General features: G+C 35.9%; 2 protein-coding genes across 2 annotated transcripts in view; one reads left to right on the top strand and one right to left on the bottom strand.

The window, feature by feature from the left end:
* The window catches only part of LOC138336198 (SLIT-ROBO Rho GTPase-activating protein 1-like), a 93599-nt gene extending 77114 nt beyond the window's left edge, over window positions 1-16485 (bottom strand). Inside the window, exon 1 of the mRNA XM_069285560.1 lies at window positions 16325-16485. Within this exon, the coding sequence (XP_069141661.1) occupies window positions 16325-16433 (109 nt within the window). The 5' untranslated portion in view covers window positions 16434-16485. The remainder of the gene's footprint in view (window positions 1-16324) is intronic.
* A 141-nt stretch (window positions 16486-16626) lies between these two features.
* LOC138336200 (protein FAM72B-like) lies at window positions 16627-20144 on the top strand. The gene is made up of 4 exons (XM_069285566.1): window positions 16627-16980; window positions 19033-19110; window positions 19543-19667; window positions 20051-20144. Exons 1-4 carry the CDS (start codon window positions 16808-16810, stop codon window positions 20128-20130), a joined length of 456 nt encoding a protein of 151 aa, XP_069141667.1. The 5' UTR covers window positions 16627-16807; the 3' UTR covers window positions 20131-20144.
* The last annotated feature ends 871 nt before the right edge of the window (window positions 20145-21015 follow it).

Consider the following 21015-nt stretch of genomic DNA (forward strand, 5'->3'; position numbering starts at 1 on the left):
AAGTGTATGGAATATATATAGATACATACCAAATGCTCATGTACTGCACACATATGGAATCAAGACAGGGCAAGATGGTACAGGATTGAACTGACAATGGGGATAACACAAAGTCCTCCATTTCATGGCAGAGGCTTCAAGTATTAGGTCTAGACGTCACAAAATGCTTTTAACCTACATAGATATCTGAATACTCTGAACTGAACTTCAATTCAATGGTATATCTGCCATCACAATGAAACAAAAGCTGTCAACTGACCTTGTGGCTCCCCCCTCCCCTCAAGGTCACTCAAGGTTGACAGGGGTAATCTTTCAAGGATGAACGTGGTTTTTAGGGTTAACTCTATTTGAACATTGACAGGAGTTTTATATTAGAATCTTAGGATCTCTATCTTTTTTTTCCACCACAAAAGAAAGAAATTGTTTCTCTGGGGAGCGAGGTTATCATGATTTCTTTGAATTATAAAACACTAGAGAAATTTGTTTCCCTCAAATATACTGAGGATTTTCTCAATGTCATTTCTTTGATACCCTATGTGAGGGGAGAAATATTTTTCTGTTTTCATTGAAAATAAAGCTTTGATCAGCTTAAGGAAATTCTGGAGTATTGGCAAATATGCCCTTAAATAGACTGAAGATTTTCTCAATGTTGGATACCCTATGTGAAGGGAGCAATGTTTTCTGTTTTCTATTAAAGCTTCAGCCTAAGGAGATTCTGGAGTGTTCGCAAATATGTGATGTGACATGTGTGATAGCCCCCAGAAACAAAGCAGTCATCCCACTAGCTACAATTTCTCCTCCGATCAATAGTGTTAAACCCTGTAGCTAAAAAAAATAGCACCAGACTTACAGTGTCAGCCAATCAAGTAAAAACAGAGCTCTCTACATGGTGTGAACTCATTTGTCCCTGTGTCAGAGTTGTTTGTGACCAATTTTATGATAGTTCAAAAGGATGAAGTATCCCTATCCATTTCCATCAGAACAGATATGGCCAATATATTGGTATAGACACTGTGTATCAACTGGATCTATCATAATAACACCCCATAACAACCAACATATTATATTTACCATTAATTACCCCCGGTCCATAACAACCAACATATTATATTTACCATTAATTACCCCCAGTCCATAACAATCAACATATGTACCATTAATTACCCCCAGTCCATAACAACCAACATATTATATTTACCCCCGATCCATAACAACCAACATATTATATTTACCCCCGATCCATAACAACCAACATATTATATTTACCATTAATTACCCCCAGTCCATAACAATCAACATATTATATTTACCCCCGATCCATAACAACCAACATATTATATTTACCATTAATTACCCCCAGTCCATAACAATCAACATATTATATGTACCATTAATTACCCCCAGTCCATAACAACCAACATATCACAGGTATATTTACCATTAATTAGCCCCAGTCCATAACAACCAACATATCACAGGTATATTTACCATTAATTACCCCCAGTCCATAACAATCAACATATTATATTTACCCCCAATCCATAACAACCAACATATTATATTTACCATTAATTACCCCCAGTCCATAACAATCAACATATTATATGTACCATTAATTACCCCCAGTCCATAACAACCAACATATCACAGGTATATTTACTATTAATTAGCCCATCAACTCATATTATTATTGATGGTGTCCTTCTGATAGATATTCAATGGCCAAAGGCTGCTGAGTCAGTGTTCACTGACCATCTGGTTCTTTGTAAATGACCAATCAGATGACCAGTAGGGATGTAGAATTCTATATACCCCAGAGACAGCTACTGTTCTATTGGTAGTATGATCCAGGTAGCTCCATTTGAGAATTACAGCTACAATATTCGACCTAATAAGCGCCCTTAAAACTGAAGAAAATAAGGGGCCACTTATTGGAAACAAATTTGGACTTAAGGGGCCACTTAATGGAAACAAATTTGGACTTAAGTCTTTCATAAACTATTTCTACAAAGTATATATAAGCCATAAATCAATTTGCAAAAGAAATCAGTCAGGAAACCAACACAGTTTTCATATTTTCAGTCTTCATTTATTTCGAAGTTATAGGGATAGGGACAGTGGTAGAATAAGGTATACTAAAGTTATGAAATCAAGGGGAGATAATTTGGTACTACATGTTTAAATATTATTCTAGAATATTCTATTGATTGTTGTCAATTATACTAAAGTATCAGAAAAATCCTTTTAATATCAAATCAAATTGGTTCGATTTCATTTAACTGGACTACACACTGGACAGGTTTAACATTTTGTGCTGATGCTGAAGAAAATGTTCCAGAACGGCTCCCTCCTATATCAGTGCCCTTATGGGGATACTGCCAGGGTTTGGACACCTATCATCAATACTAGTGTTTACCCTCTCAGAATCCCTGTTTGCCTACCTCCTCCCAGAATCATCAATCTACTTGGTAGCAATGCTGAGTGTTGACCATATAGAGCCATTGATTCCCAAAGGACGGCCATATCCTATAAACCTCTATACCGCGTGCCAGTGTTTACCAACACTCTCCTCTCTATCACAGCTATGATTCTCATTGTGTCAAGGATACACAAGAGGATAATCTAAATGGCCACTCCAGTATCCATGTTCAATAACTACACCAATCTATCAATGGTGGTGGTCTACAATGGAGGCATACTGACAATGGCTTCTTACTTCTGTGGTGTTACTTACATATTTCTGTGTATTAAAACCTCATTAAGAGGTTTTCATATTCAGTATCTAAATACAGTGGATCATACTACTATCTGTTAACTATAGCTTTATAAATGTTGCAGATACAACTAATGTTCAATAGAAAATTCATTCAAATGGCAGTGTATTTTAATGAAATTTATTTTTGATTTGGAACTTTCAAATTGCTTCCTCAACCCAAAAATAACAAGTAGATGCTTTGTTCATCCTAGGGATAATGAAAACAACATTCAACAAGTCCTGATCTTTACTGGAGAATAGTACTAGTATAAATTGTATAGTATACATTGTATACTTGATTCCTTTCTATTTTCATGTCCTTATTCTTCTGAAGGCAATTCCAAGTATCACAGTTGTAAAACAAAGGTCAATGAGAACATGAAATTCTTATGATCCTCGATCCTCTTTTGTTAATTTGAGGACAAAGTTCATGAATCAGGTCAACACTCATGGAAAACACTTAAGATTTAAAGTTTACGTTCTTAATGAAAATGTCAGTCTGTCAAAGAGAATATCTGTATGAACATTCACAAATGTTATTTTCATTTGTCCTTAATATAGCAAAATCAACACAAGAGTGTCTACAGCTTTTTAATTTGGTCAACAAATCTCAAACATGATATTGGTATTGCCTTCACACACATTTAGGATGGCAAGAATCACTTAGGGAGCCTCTTAAGACTTAAAATACTCTGCTGATAACAATTTTATTTTGTCTCTGCTCCAGGTGAATCATCATTGAGCCTACCATCTTATCTTCCTCCACAATCTACCACCAACATCAGAAAACCACCAACATCATTCTGCCAGTCAAAAAACACAGCAACCTGCCAAAATCTGGTGCTCATGATTGATAGATGTTTTCAAATAAAATTTTTGAAATTTTGAAAGAGTTGCTTCTAGAACACTGGAATAATGAAATTGCAACACATAAGAAATACAAGAATCATGGATTAAATGCCAGTGTCAATTCGGACACTAAAAATTTACAATTTACAACACGATTGTATACATAACATATATTTACAAAAGATCTCAGAGGGCACCCCCAAGTAATGATCTATGTCTGACAATTGAAAGATCTATCCTAATCCAAGATGTCAGCCTGTCGGCAGCTACCTTGTTTACTGATCAGTCCCAAAATGAATTATACAAATATATGGGCTATGTGTAGCCAAAATGCAATATGCACTGAAGTACTACTAGGGCCATAGGGCAACCTACATATAAAATTTGAGACAGATTCCTTCTGTACTTTCTGAGAAACAGCAGTACAAAACTTCAACAATCAAAAATCAAAATGGTTGCCAGTTAACACTTCACCATTATTTCCAAAAACAAGAAATTCTAATTTTACACTAAATTATAGGAAATATCTTTCACATTAATTGCCTTCATAAATGTTTTCATTTACCACATGGTTGGTGTGTTGGTTAGCAGACATTTTGATACTAGATAGGATATGATGGTTAACCACTAAAGGTCACTAGAAGGTCAAATTAAGGTTTAATATATGCTGCAAAAGGTATCGAGGTTTATATTACCTGGGATATGATAAGGATGGTCAAAGTGACCTCCCCTTGTGGTCAGACCAACCTCTGTATCACTCCAGTACATGTACTATGTAAAGCCCGCTGGAGTCTGGTATAATCAGCCACATCAAGGCCCTAGGGTGACTTCATCTCAATTATAAACATTCCTGGTCTCATTGCCTTATCACACACTCATTCAGTAATGTAAGCATAATATAAATAAGTAATTGGTACAGTATCATGTAATTGGATGACAGGTTAGAGATGAGGTCACCATTCCCCCTCCCCTCTTCTTCTTTTTATGGAGTGCAATCATGATCCTTCCCTCTTCCAATCTCTGCGACCCCATCTCTCTATAACCCCTCCTTCCCTCTTTTTGTACCTTTCCCCCTCCCCGATCTCTTAATCCATGCACGATCACATCAAAAATACCCTCCCTCACTTCCTCTTTTCCCAAATTATTTGCTCTCCCATTTTCTATTTATTTATGATTTTTTTGTAAATTATCCTCTCTCTCTATCATTTTCTCTCCTTATTCTCTCTATATAAAATCACATCACAATGACCCCATCTCAGTCTTTTCTCTGCCTCTTTTGCCTTCCTTTCCTTTTTTTTTCTATCTTCTCTCTAACTCTTTGCCTTCTGTTCCCTTCCTTCTACTTTCTCTCTGTCTTCCTTTCTCTTCGTTCTATCCATGTACTATTACATCAAAATGACTATTTCCTCCCTTCTTTTATCAATTTCCCCATTTTCTCTCTTATCATGTATAATTACTCTACATCTTTTTGTCTCTCTGTCTCTTTCCAACTGTACCTTCCAATCCCCACCATCAGGGCCCTCTCTCTATCCATATACAATCACAACACAATGACCCTCAATCAATGCCTCTCTCCATTACAGATATGTACATAATTGTTTAACATCAGTCATCATGGCACACTTACAACATTTTTATAGTGTTAATGTATCTATGAATGAGAAACAGCAGGTCATGGCTCTTGTGTAAATATTGGGGGAGGCTATAAACAGATGTTCAGACTTGTTATCAGAGGGATGAGCAGGGATCACGGCTTTAAGGTTTTCCTATATCTAACACACAACAGGAACCTCTACAGCTTTCCTAAAACAACTAGATAGGAAGCAGATTTGCCCTCATTTTATTTCTTCTCTTTCAAATTGGAGGCTTGGCAAATATAACATCATCTCGTTCATAAACAAGGGTCCATTGGGCCTGAATCACTTATCTAGTATTATATGTATGGTAATATGGTGCATTCAATAAGACATAAGAGAGTCAATAAGAATTTCTACGTATGACCCAGGTAATATCAGATTGCCATGGTCTTTTGATTATTCATTTTAAAGATTTGTAAACCTATGTGTATTTGACCTCTTCACAACCATGAACTTGAATGGTGGTCAAGGTCATTCACTTGAACAAACTTGGTAGCCCTTCATCCCAGCATGTTACAGGCCCAATAAAAGGTCTCTAGGCCTCTTATTATTCACAAGAAGTTATTTAAAGATATTAGCCATTTTGACCCATGCAACCTTGACTGAAGATCATTCATTTGAACAAACATGGTAGCCCTTCATCCCAGCATGCTACACACCAAATATAAATACCTTGGGCTTTTCAGTTATTAGGAAATAGTCATTTGAATCAAAAGGTTTACAAACAGTGCACAGGTCAGATGACATACAAATACATTAAATTAACAATGGCGTTAAAATCTCACTTTAAAAGGCCCTAGAAAGCAGGTCTAGTGTTTAACCAAAGGAACCTGCTCGAATGTATGTAGAGTAAAACATTACAATCAATGTTTATGTTTGACACTGCTTGTAGAGATTGGCAAGACTCCATGATAAAACCCCTAGATAAATCTCATCATCACAGATAGAGGTCAAGTTTATATTCACCACTACCAAAACAATTATAGCAATATTCCCCTCAACTGAATCTTAGTACTTGTATTTGGAAAACACAACGTCATATTCTCTCACACACTCACACATCAATCAGTCTGCTTGTTTGACTACATTATCTTATTTTGTTTTCCTTATGTAAATATGAAGACACAGGGAAGTGAAGTTGACCTTTTCATTTTATTTTTTATTTTTACCGCATTTGCCATAATTAGCACCCCTCGTCCTATAAGTGCCCCTCCCCTTTTCTGGAGAAGAATGAAGTTGTATAAAAATGCCCCCTTTCATGGATTTAACAATGATTAACAACAGGTGCAAGACATCAGATAATTTGTGATATTTTAGGGAAAAAAATGAATTTGTGAAATAATATACTGTATTTGACCCAATAAGCGCCCATGTCACTTTAGACACCCCTCCCACCTTGAGACCTCAATTTTAATTACCTGGGTATAAAAAAAGACCAAAACAGTATAGGTTTGTAATGGTCTTGTCTTATTAAGTACTTTTTTATTTCCGGTCAATTTTTAAACACCTTGGGCGATTACTGGGTCGAATACGGTAACATCAGGTAAAATGACCACAGTCTGGGAAATGTAATATCTTGGCTAAATGACTATTGCGACTTATGAGCCAGAGAGCCAGCCTGAATGCACCATTAACCTGCATGTGCCATGAAGAACTGCTGATGACTCAATTCTCCTGTGGCCTGGTCTGACCTAACCAGAAAAGACAATGAATATGAGATTAAGCTGATGGTCTTTGTGTAGTCAGCACGGAGCTGATGAGTGTGTACCTTGAAAATGTTTTACTGCAGTGGCTCAGGATTTTTACAAATCTGATCATTGATCTGCAGCAGGGATGACAGATGTTAAAAGTATCCTACCTGGCCTGAGGCATACAGTATTAATTACAGTCTTAGCTACTATTGTACAGTAGTCATCGATACACACTACACATTGAATCCTATTTTCAGGTTTACATTCATTAAAATATTAGATTTATAGGGCTATTGCTGCACAGTGCATCTGGAGCACAACATCTAATATCCTTTGAAGAGAACATAAATCAAAATATAGGATAATGTAACAGCAATGTCAAAGATCAAACCTATATGTAACAGGCCATATTATATGGACTCAAATGTACTCCATATCATGGTAAATCACGTCTCTAGACCAATGAATCATTGCATCAATGTGTAACTTGGATTTCTAGAACTTGTCCTTGAATTTGCAGTGGTTAGAATTTTTGTGAAAGCCTAATGCCAAGGATAATTGTAAGTCCCTTCGTGAACGACAATGTAATAGAGAGCATGATTAATCAATTTTACTCCTCACTTGGGAATATGTCTTAGAACCTCAGTGTTGGCAGTCTTAGCTAAATGGATAACTTTTGAGATAGTTGCTTTGGCTGAAATTCAGCAGACTAGTTCAGCTAAAATTTATCTTTGTTACCCACTCTTCCTTCATTTCAATCTATCCATTCTATGACTTCGATGAGTTACATTGAAATTTGGAAAAGTAATGTTTAACTCACTCACCCCTGAGATTTCATAATGGACTGACATCTAACCTTTGTTTTAGAAGAGTCTAAATGTATCTTCAGAGGTGAATGAGTTCAACTATTTAAATGGTTTTATTGAAATAGAGAACATTTCAGATCTAGGAACTATGTATTAAGTGTGACCATTAAAGGTTTATATAGTTACATGAATATGACTGAATATTAATGAATATGATTTTACCTATAAACGGTATCATTTCAATTTTCTGAATATGCCTTTACCAATACTGCGTTTTTGCGTATTATAGAGTTAGCTCCCTTGCGGGTAGGTATCAATTGTTACATCATTATTTTTCTCCGAAATGTATGACGTTACGCTCGCAAACACATGTCACAATGAATACCTACCCGCAAGGGCTGATAACTCTGCAATATGCACATATGGAATAGGTATGTATTGACAAAACCTTTTGGTCGGAAAAATGTTAAATGCTAGTTTCTCTAGAAGTTCAATATATGTGTACATTAGATATAAGCAGACCGATGAGTTGTGTGGTAAGTAATGGTTATAGAGTCAGACTGATGGGGAGTCAGACTGATGGGGAATCAGCAGACATGTAGGTCCAATAAATACTTGCCCTTACTGTGTAGATAAACACACCAGATTGGTTGATAAACCCTGCACTTCAGGGTATTACATTACCTCCAATCTGTACCACAACCTCCATGTCAGGGTAGGGTCATGTTAGTTCTAAATCCAGTTTCTCCATATCGACTTAACATGTGTCACAGCAAGGTCAGATCATCAAGGTCATATTATTTCTAATTTTGATGACAATTGAGTTTCTGTGATGCTATCTTTGGATGGTTGAACTTATAAAAGGAGGTCCTGTAATCATCCACAATACTTAAATTATATATTAGCAGTTTCTTGCATTGTATTATCATATGAGTTATCTGCCCTTGTGGGTAGGTATTGATTGTAATTGTTGCTTTTCTAAGTGTAATGTCATATTTTTGTGACTTTTGTTCACAAAATATTGATGTCAATGGATGCTTATGCAAAGAGAGAATTGCACAATCCTTGACCACTTATTTGGTTTACATTAAAACATGCTTATAACAAACATGCTTACAACACATTCATTGTTATAACATAGTAAGTTTTATTCCTGTCATGGTTCCTAAAACATATCTGCATTAACATATCACAAAGTAAGTTTATAACAAAGTGATTTTGTTGGTCCCCAGAGGTTCGTTATTACTGTGTTTTACTGTAAATGGGTCAGAGCAATCTTGAATCAAGGCTAAGGTCAAGGTGATATGGACAGAGGTACATGTATGTTTATAAAGGTGATCTGAGGTAAAACTTATCCAAGGTCAAGGATAAACTCTGTCTGGCAGGGTTTTATCTATAGGTATTTGTAATTACGTATATGCTCTGTAGAGATCATGTGAGCTTTAATAAATATATTTGTAAGTGTTGACAGAACAGATAGTGTCAAATACCTAAAAGTGGGTTTACAGTGTTTTGTCATGTAAAGCCCTGATGGTAGTCAGTAAACCATATCCTTTTCTTATTTAATCGTCTTCAAGATTTTTAAAAGGCATAATGAGACGTTATCAGCATTTCTTCTTTGTTGATATTCACTTGCTCAAACTGTCGTTTGTGTACATGGAATGACTGTAAGTATAGTTAACATTTTAGGGTAGAGGCCTCCAGTGTCCGGTAGGTATTCTCCTTATGGGTGTGATTGTATTGGCAGGTGAGATCAGTGATTGATACCAACATATTCTAACATCCTCCAAAAAATGATGTAGAAAAACAAGTATGAAGAAGGATGGAGCAACAATACAAAAAGATTCCAGTTTGTACCAATTTCAGGAATTCTCCGAGGTCATTTTTCACAGGCAGTAAGTTTTAAATTACTAAAGTAATAAGTCATTTTTCAGATACCAGTAAATAAAATTCTGACTTCATTGGTTTGATTTTATTACCTCTAGTTTAATGTCCTATGTAAACAGCAAGGGCCATTAAAGGAAAGCCGAAGTATTCAAGACCAGTCCCTGATTTCTCGAAACAAACTTAAGTCAAAAACTAACTTAAGTCATAAATTGCAATGTAAGTTACATTTATAAGGAAAAAAAAATTAAGTTGTTACTTAAGTCTACACTTTTGTTTCGACAAATCGGAACCAGCAGTATTAGTACATGGCAACTACCCTTCAAACTTGTGACCCAGATGTGAAAGGCTTGTGGTAATTCCATCTTTGCATATTACAGAGTTAACTCCATTTCGAGCAGGTATCCATTGTGACGTCATTATTTTGTGAGTCCAACTCAGGTTTTTTCTCTGAAAAGTATGACGTTACCTATCAATACATACTCGCAAGGGCAGATAACTCTGTAATATGCAAATACGAAATATGTTGAGACATATTAACCACATTGGAATATGGGTTATTAAACTCTTACATCCAGATTCTATGTGTTGTGCCACAGTTTTGGCAGAGACCCTCGAGTGCTGGACAGATTGTGCATGGTATACATATTACTACATGCTCCTGTGAATGTTTGGTGGGTAAATGATTGAGAAAGCTCGATCTTTAACTCCCAGAACACTACTCCTACTCCTGGAATGATTGATTTTGTGTCAGACAAATGTTGAGTGAGAGTAGTCCTGGGGAACCATAAATGTATGGTACAGTACTGTAGAGGAACTAAGTTAGATACCATAGATCAGAACTCACTTACACCATCCAGAATATTTTCAATACCAACATGACCCTGTTTTTCGAAACTATGCACAAACATTTAACTTATGTAAAAAAAGTCTGAAGTCTGTTTTGAGTTTGCTTTTACAATTTGGAGCCATATAGCAAACCAAAACCATCCGTGCATTACCTCAACATGAACAACCTATTTTGACCGGTACCCATATGAACATTTTAGGATCAGTTACTTCCCATACCTGACAGGTATAACCGGTCACTTGTTATATTATGGAAGTTAGAAATTAAGACTATATAGTATATTTGATGATATCAATGTAAATCGATCTATTGGAGAAACCTGTGACACAACAACGTAACCAACCGACACAACAATGTCACAAACCATGTTACACAACAACGTAACCAACCGACACAACAATGTCACAAACCATGTTACATCATCAATATATCATTGAAATCTGTTACAGTATTCGACATGTGTCCTCATTACCTTACAAATTAGCACTCCACATACATATATAGTTCAGATTCTTTGTGAACAGAACCAGTTCTAATGAGGCTGCACCAATATTGTTCTCGGAATTAGTTGTCCTATATAAATGGAACAGCATTGCTTAACCAACTTGACACCTGTATTCTCGTTAGGAGTCCTACATGTAGGTTTTCTGTATCTTCACACCTGTAATGATGTTAATCGTTAAAACGACCAGTCAATAACCATTTATATTACATTACTGCTTGGTCTTAAAGGTACCATGTCCAACATTGTATCGGTCATTAACACTTTTAAGCAGCTTACCCTAATATGTGATAATGAGGGTGTGTGACTCTCATTACAAAGTTTACAGTTACTAAAATGGTTTCCTAAACTTGCTGTAGATAGAAAATTTTAAAGATAAGGTAGCCAAGAAGAATACGGGGGTTTCAAGATCCCAAAGCGTTGTGGATAAAATATGATTTACTGTACATGTCGATAAGTCCCACCTTCCGGTGATTATGACGTCACATTAAAATCATTTCAAATGATGACATCATAATCACCAGATGGCGGGTGGTGTGACTAATCGACGGTAAATTGTACTTTACCCATGTTGTTTTGCGAAATCAAAACCCTCGTATTGAAGGAAAGACAATAGTACATCAAAATTAATTAAGATTCAAACTAGTTTTCAATGACATAAGAACATAATATAACTCCCCTCTCTCTCTCTCTCACCCCTTCCCCTCCCCTACATTATAATAGTATAGATATAGAAGCAGGAACATCTAGATACATGTATCTCCCATCAACACCAATAACACTATAGGAAACTACCACTATACTTACAGTATAGCCGGGCTACACCAACAAAATAGGACAAGCAAAGAAATATTACTGTCTTTATTGAATTTAGTTCATGGTTACAACAGTTTTTCATTTGTGTACAGAAATAATCAATATCCCTCTCTTCCATGGACTCTCACATATCTGCTGAGGTCGTCACTTCTATCATGCTAAATTTGTGTTTTCTAAATGGGGACAGCTTGGTTCCTTGCAAATCAAGCAGGCCTCACATAATTAAACCAAGGGGACTTTTCAAGACTTCCATTGTAGTTAAAGATTTTCCATGTTGTAAAACAAATGAGATGAGAAACTGCAAACAAGATGTCTAAAAACACCACAGCTGATACATTTTTTTTTTTATCTTTTTGAAGATTTTTTTAGCACAGTAATTGAGCTTTTTTTAAAGACAAAAAAAAAAGGATAAAATTCATTCTTTCATATGTTTAGATCTCAAAACTATAGTTACTGTTGTAACCACTAGATTTCATTTTGTTTTGATAAGGCTTTTTTTAAGAATAACAATGTCTGTTGATATATATCTGAGGATGTTAATGACAGCTGTAAAATGTAAACATGTGTATCATAGGTAATACCCGGGCTTGCTGAAACATTTTTCGATGGACTTATGTACAGATTTTTATATTGCATTTATGGAATCTTGTTGGTATAATTTTTAATCTAATTAAGACATTAATTCTGATAGGTTAGATATAATTGTAGCTACACACCTGCTATATGTGTGTACATACATTTTATAAATTTAATACTTACCGTAGTTGCCGTAATTAGCGCCCAGGGCACTTAAAAATCGTAATAAATGCAAGGTGCTTATAAATGTATATAAGGGAACCAAATAGTAAATTATGGACAAAAAGCCTCTTAAAAGTCAGCCATATTTTAACCCTTTCCAAACTCATGCCACATTAATCTGTCACTGTCACAGTAAATATGTATATGCCATCTTTCCTTAGAGATGCATTATTACGTCATGATTCACATGTGAAAGACTTGCAAGTTCATGTAATGTGGGATACAATGCAAATGGTAAAGCATCACATAGTGGTAAAACATTGTTAAAATCCATGGGATGGGAGTGCATGGGGACGTTTATATAATATCAACCCCTTCTCCAGAAAAGACTTGAGAGGAGGGGTGCTTATAGGGGGAGGAGCGCTAATTACAGCAACTATCACTATGGTATATATATGAAAAAAAATCCTGATGAATTATTTGTTGTCAGATGGGAAGTCATAGTGCTGGAGAATAATGAGTTTATCACATAAGATATTCCTGCCAGACATCTCCAATAAAATATTTCAACTTCTGACAATTACTTAACCTTAACAATTTTCATTGATGTATAAATCATTTAATTTGCCAGTCAGTTTTTCAGAAACCCCAATCTCAAGCTGTTTTGTTATTATTCTTGACAAATCTATCGCTATAACTATGGTATATATAAGTATAATAAACCAACATAGGGCAGTCCCAAGACAATTATATCTGGCCAGTATATACTAAATAGAATTTCTCTGGGTTAACTCCAGCTTTCCTTCATTACCAAAACCTGGCATGTCCTAATTAAACTAAGTGACCGATTTATATGCACCATCTATACACAATACAAGCAAGATAATTAAAAATATTCAAATTACTATCATAAAGATTGCACCTATATCCCCACTGCTACAACTTGTACACAATATGCAGAGTACACCATTTTGGAGAACAGCTGCCCAGTTCCTATCAGAGGGTATGGGGGCACATGGCTACAAAAACTCACTTATCTAAAGTACTATCTGCTAGTATTGGGCAGGAAGTTCATCCCTTAATTTATATTTACAAAAGCTATAAAACAGTATACACACCTGACATCATTGCATGTCCAGCAGATATTGTTAAATAAGGTGGGAGTGTTCTCTTAATTTCGAGAATAAGTGATCACCTTTTCGTTTCAATCTGCCTTATTCTTAACTGGCTAGAAAAATAATTTGGCCATCAATCCTATCATGGATGTGAATGAACTTGAAATGAACAAGTCATTATGAGAAAGTGTGGGGACAACAATAAGAATTTTCTAAAGAAATAAGTTTTATAAAAATCATTTATATTGCTCAATGTATCAGATTTAAGACTAGCTTAATTTAGGTTATTGAAAACCTGAAATTATTCTCAAAGCTGAAGTACAAATGCAGCAGCACGAACAAGATGTGACCAAGAGCTGAATTCAAGTGATGGACATTGGATCCCAGACATGAAGAAGGTCGAGTGAGAGTAACAGATGAGGCTATTGGGACACGAATGGTTGAACATTCATCATTAAATGACTTTTACAGACAAAGGAAAAGACATTTGATTTATTTTAATCAGCAGTCCTTCCATTAGCATCTGATAGTAGCATGGATACACATGAACGATTACCTATCCAGGACTGCAGAGCTCTGGCACTGACTGAAGGCCTTTTAGCAGGATGCAGAAGATAACACCCAACATATCTGGCTGTAAATCTAAACTTTACACATTTCTAATTTAATTGCCATAATGATTAAATGAGCATGTCTTTATAATTTACTTAGTGCCTGATCAACATCACTTCCTTGTCGAAAAGAGTGTATGAAGTGTCCTGAGAAGGTTTGTTTTAACTATGAGAGTATACATATAAAAACTTTGTGAGGAACTTCATTTATTGCTTTAAAGGAGTCAATTCCAATGTTGAATGATAATTAGAGTTTGATATATATATATAGGGACTCAGAGTGTAAACCTAATGTGTTATACATATTTATAGGGTTCAACAAGATGAATTTTGTTCTTGTAAAGTCAGGTTTGATTCCAAATCAAGTGATAGAAAGAACAGGTACCAAATATAACACTTGATGGGTGACCATGAGTCTAGAGTAGAAAACCACTCTACTTCATATTTATAAAGAAATTGGGATATACATGCATTTTATCAGAAAGCATGTTGAGTATCACTGTTCTCTAACCAAGAAGATTAACACACATTCTCTTGTCAATGTATTACATAAACAACATCAATTTCTCTTGACTCACAGTTATGTATAAGTACAAATTATCAAGCACATGTCTGTTTTTACAACTAGGAATACTCTACATTGTTTTTTTCTGTGTATCTGGATTACTTGCTATGACATATCAGCAGAAAATGCTGCATAGACTTTTGACAAAATATGTACGCTGCAAAGCTGTAGCATTATTACCACATGTTCAGAGTTGTTCTGTGAACATGTGATGCCATAAAATAACTGCAAGAATATATACATGTGGAAATATTCTTACAAGCAATTGTAGGATAATAACCACCGTAGGCATACTGCAGTTGTATGTATGTTTTGTTACACCTGATCAAGATTTAAAGTTATAATTATACAGAGAAGAGTTTAAAACATATCACATTTCTGGGAATAATGTCTTAAATACTCTGTATAGGAAGTTAAACAGGAAAGTTATATGTACAGGGTAAAAAATGGGAGCAACTGTCATGCTCCAGGGGATAAGCTTTACTATACAAGTACAATAGCTAATCGTTTCAATGCATACTTCACATCCTGGTACAACTCAAAATGATCACATTTTCTCTATAAAATCTAAGAGCATCATGAGCACTGTGTGTATCTAGTAATATGACAAACATTATAACTGAAAATTTCAAGAAGCAGTAGAGTGCTAATTATGAATTATATATCCAAATTATTACAACACCTTTGTATGTATACATGTACTTTTCTATTATTCAATTAGAAGTTGTAAATAAATGCTGATATCAAAGAGAGCAGTACAAGATTACACTAATAGGCCATGATAATTCCACTTCCTCATTCCTTAAATTCAATTTTAGAACTTGATTAACATTATGAGTCATGGGACCAAGGTATATGATAGTGTCTTTGCATGGAAAGGTCGGCATAGAACAGTAGATTTGATATCAAAATAACTTTTCTAGAAAATTGAAAAAATCTAAACAGTTGCGACTAATCTTTTGGAAAGCAATGAAATGTCTAAAACTCAGATAGTCGTCTAGATAGACTTGGCAATCAATATGTGTGCTGTATTGCCCTAAATATATTGTAGACAATGACTCAGATCTCGGTACAGTGAAGAGAAACCCAATGGGGTGACATTTATAGAAGTATACACTCTCCTATGTAACAACACAAGAATGTGTATCAGCCATTGTCCAAAACGAATACGAGTGTGTATTTTGTTTGCTAATCAGGTGAAGCATAGCAGACGAATTAACAGCACGAGCGGACACCTTAGGGTCACATAGGGTCACACATGTCAATTGTGTCAATACATTTTTACGGTTCACTGAACAAAAACGAAAGCACCGGGATGATAATTTGTTGTCGGCGTTGACAATGACTTCCAATATCCCTTACCGAACAGGAATCAAAGTAAAGTGAATCGAGCACTGTCTCATACAATCAAGCACTGAAGAACAGTAACAATATAAATGACATAATCATTGCATGTGTACATCACATTTTCGATGCTCATATAATTATTCTATTGTATCACTTACCTCTCGCATGATTGTCGAATTCCAACGCCAGTTCTTTCTCCTTTTTGGCCTTTTTTTCGGTTGCCATTGTCGATATTTGGGTAGATCCTAAGCTGTCAGTTGTGCACATAAAACATATCCTCACCGATCATCACTTCTCGGAGCTACCCGAAAAAGGTCAAGTAGAGCATTGTGGGTAACTCGGAAATCTCGTGATGCAATCCGGGATAACACGAGAGCCCACTTGCTTAGAAACAACATATAAATCGACCAATCAGCGTTGAGCTAATAAATTGACAGCACATACTGAGCCAATGAAAACCGTGTTTCCAGATGTAAACATACGCCACATGTACGTCTAAGGACGCCGGTAAGACGAACTATCACAGTATATAGACACATTTTAGCTGTAAAGTTGGACGAATTAAGTGAACCTTCGAACCACTAAACCTGAAGGAAGTTATTGCAATTGTATCAAGTTACGTTTGGTCAAATAATAACATTATGAATGATAACACACAGAAAATTGACCATGTTGCCCCATCTTTCCGGCGTAAGCAAGTGTTCATTCTTGACTGTGCATACTGTGATTCCACCGTCTGTAGGCGTGCTATGAAAGCAGTGCTGTTGGCAGATTCTCAAACTGAACTTTTTTCAACTGACATTCAAGAAGAAGGGTAAGTATATATGAAAACATAGGCAATTCGATAACAGTCGTTGCATGTTTTACTAAATTCAGAGCACCTGCTGAACAGAGATACGCGACCACCGAGCAGACGACACTATCCAGCTGTTGCTGTCTCTCCACCAAATAACAAAAACTACATGAAATCTTAAGGCCATCCTCATGTAGCTTGATTGGACTGTGTCGACATCTTATGTCGGTGACCAGCATACCAGGTAGCACAGCGGTGGAGCATTCGGGCTAGTGTTCGAAAGATCCTGTGTTTAAATCCCGGTTTGGGCGCTACATTTCCTTTGTTACAAAAATTCACAACTAAAATACCCATGGTGGTGGTAGGTATAAGAGTCTCGTATGTCATTGAAGGCAAAGACTTTGAAAAAGGAGGGAGGAGTGTCACAGGATTGAACTGGATCGATCATCGGTGACATACAGCATGTTTCATTTCGCAGAGCGTTACAGTTTTTCCAAAACGATGCTGACATTTCACTAAAATAAAATGGTATACGACGTTCAGCTGGAATGAACCAGTTCGTCTGGCATACCTTATTTGAGTGTTCCAAGTTGGAACCAATATGGCTGCTGGTGAAAGATGTCCTAGTCCAATTTTAATAAAACTCTGCATATCAGCTTATGTATGAAAACTTATTTTACGGTTTCTCCGCACTTCTGGTCCTGTTTACTAAACCCAGCTATGGTAATCATATAATAGTTTTGCAGAAATTACAACTGAATTTCACAAACGAGAAAAGTGTTTTTTATCAACAAACAAAATAAAAACAACCGAGCAAAGTGTATTTATCATTGTTGGCATATTAAATATAAAGCATAGCGTTTCCAATATCATCTATTTACTGCTCGTGTAATACCAGGCTGTTCTTCAACATGTTGGATTTCATGTTCTTAGAACATGAAAGGACCGTGAGTGTACCATTTAAGGAACATGTTCCAAGTTAGCACATCCGGAATGTTCCACTAAACAGAGTTCACATGACAGGTACCTGAGCAGTAGAGCATTCGGCTAGTGTTTAAAGGTCCCAGGTTTGAATCCAGGTCTGGCCACTACATTTTATCATCTTCTGTTACACTTATATATAATTCCATCACTGAGGTAATGTTATTACATACATTTTATATTTTTGTACATGTACACGAAAAGTGCCTTCAGGTATTATTGACAGTCTGCAATTTTCAGCCCCAAATATGAAAATAATTTCTTTGACCTGGCAATCGGGGATCAATAAAAGATGTTAAGATTTACCGACAGATCTCATGTTATTTTTTTTCTGACCAATTGTATGGCAAATTTGAACTCTAATTACCACACACAAAAAACTAAATGATTTTTACCTGTCATTCTGATTCAGTGTGTAAAAGTTTTGGTGTATAACCTCGTATAGTGGATATCTTAGATTCGTCAACTCGGTTTTTTTTTGTTTCGTCTTCATTGGTTAGGCCTACAGGTGAACAGACACAGAGTAAGCATTTAAATAACGGTACAGAACATGGCCAGATGAGGACCTTTAATTCTGACAACAGCTCACCAGGCATATGTACAGTAACAATATAAACTTCAACTCCAACAACCATCCTTTTTGCGACCCTGGGGTTCAACTTAATGTTATTTACCACATTTGAATTATTGCCTAACACTGTCTACAAGGAATGAGACCACCAACCCAGAGTAATAATTATTGCCTACACAGTCCTACATATTTAATATCTAGATAGTTAACCTTATAGGAGTAGAATGGAGCTGACCAGTGCTTCATGGAAGCTTATGTCAAAAAGGTCTTTCTAAGCTATTCAGAACACCTAGCTATATCAAATTTTGATAATACCCAATATATACAAATGTATACAATGCCATGAACAGCAGATGCTCAACCTACAGGTGAGCAACTGTGATGGGTTACCTCTCATAACCAAAACAGGACATATGGGAATAAACATTATTTGCATACAATTTATGATGCAAAAATTGGCAAAGGTAATTCACTAATTTTTCTACATTTGTCTTGACATTTTTACAATGTTTCTGTTTTAGGGCTGTCGATGTGACCGATGAGAAGTTTTACACTGATAACTGTGATTGTCTTATAGAACATATGGCCTGTACCGAATGGTAGGTATTTATAAACTATCTTTTTAATATGAATTTATTTAAGACAAAACTTTGGATGAGCTCAGCTACATGTCAACTGGATTGTAGCTTCACAAATTGAAATGTACATGTCTAGATCTACATTTATCCAACGAGAGTAACAATGTTTAAACTTGTAATTCAGTCATTAAATTTTTCGTTTCACTTCAAACACAATTATAAATGCAATATAGTTTGAATATCTTGTGTGTATCAATATCACTATATCTTTCATTGACAGGATACCAATAGCAGGAAAGAATTCAAAATAATACATATTGAATAGTTCAATTTCCCTTTAATCTTGTTTCTTGTGGGCACTTATCAAGGGATATTGGCACTTATTGGGTCAAATACAGTATTTATATGTGGCTATTGCTTAGTAGCTTGTAACCTTATTTATTGTTTTTCCAGTGGAAATGTTGTTGGATACCATGTAAGAATGCCATGTGTCAAGTGTATCAAATCCTGTAACAATGGCCACATGTGGATGTTCTACAGACATTCTATAACACCCATGGATCGTTTGAACACACAAGGTTGGTATCTCTTTTGCTTTCATGTCATGTGTAGCACATAACGGATAAAGTCAAGCTGTTGCAGATTTCATTTACCGTTGTTGGCTCATCTGGTCGATTATGTCATAGCGCAACATCCAATGTCTGTCAACATTTTCTTTAAATTGCTACTTGTCTTAGAGTTCCGCATGGATTGTAACCAAATTTTGGTAGAAACATTTTTGAGCAAAAGGAAAAATGTTGACCTGGTATAAATTTTGGCTCTGACCTCCCTGGGGCAGGAGGGATGATCAGGCCCAACAGAAAAAATAGAAGTACATGTATATCTTTAAAACCTTTCAAAGAGTTTTTAGCTTTGAAAAAGCACATTAATTTCAAATTTGAAATTTGCTTCATATGTACAGGTGAGAAATTGATGCTTTGGGGAGACATTCCTACTCACAACCATGCTGCTGGGATGCTGGAGGATGAATGCTGTCGTTAAGTAACTCAACCATAAGTAACTCAACCATAGGAGTGACATCACAATTAAATCATAGGACATTCATAGGGCAACCAGGACAGTGTTGTTGATAGGCCCAAACCACACCACAATCAGACAAAATAGTTGTTCCATGGGCCCTAACCACAGCACAATCAGGAAAGTGTGTCGTTCAAAGGGCCTTAACCACAGCACAACCAGGAAAGTGTTGTTGATAGGCCCAAACCACACAACAATTAGAAAAGTGTTGTTCCAAGAGCCCTAACCACAGCACAATCAGGAAAGTGTGTTGTTCAAAGGGCCTTAACCACAGCACAATTAGGAAAGTGTTGTTCAAAGGCCCCTAACTACAGGACAATCATAAAAGTGTCATTCAAACAGCCGTAACTACAGGACAATTAGAAAAGTGTTGTTCAAACAGCCGTAATTCTGTACAGTGATGTGGGCATGAGAACCCTTTTCACAAGACAATTTGATGAATGTTTGGCATTTACCATATGTAAGTCTGATGAATATTGTCAAAAAAACTCTGCTTATAGGGTAATCTTGTAAATGTTAATTTTGTCAATAAGGCCCTACTTGTAGGGAAATCTTGTAAATGTTGTCATTAAGGCCCCACTTGTAGGGAAATCTTGTAAATGTTAATTTTGTCAATAAGGCCCTACTTGTAGGGAAATCTTGTAAATGTTGTCATTAAGGCCCCACTTGTAGGGAAATCTTGTAAATGTTGTCAATAAGGCCCTACTTGTATGGAAATTTTATAAATGAATATTGTCATTAAGGCCCTAACTTTAGGAAAATCTGTTAAAATCCACTGCACCATTACTTGCAATGGGACTAATTCGTGTACCATATAATATTTTGACGTCATCAATCACCAATAAAAAC

Source organism: Argopecten irradians, chromosome 12 (assembly GCF_041381155.1).
Source record: "Argopecten irradians isolate NY chromosome 12, Ai_NY, whole genome shotgun sequence".
Lineage (NCBI taxonomy): Eukaryota > Metazoa > Mollusca > Bivalvia > Pectinida > Pectinidae > Argopecten > Argopecten irradians.

Coding starts and splice junctions, on each gene's coding strand:
- LOC138336200 (XM_069285566.1), top strand. CDS start 16,808: ATGAATGATAACACACAGAAAATTGACCATGTTGCCCCATCTTTCCGG. Junction 16,981..19,032: donor ACTGACATTCAAGAAGAAGG/GTAAGTATATAT, acceptor TTTCTGTTTTAG/GGCTGTCGATGTGACCGATG. Junction 19,111..19,542: donor CATATGGCCTGTACCGAATG/GTAGGTATTTAT, acceptor TTGTTTTTCCAG/TGGAAATGTTGTTGGATACC.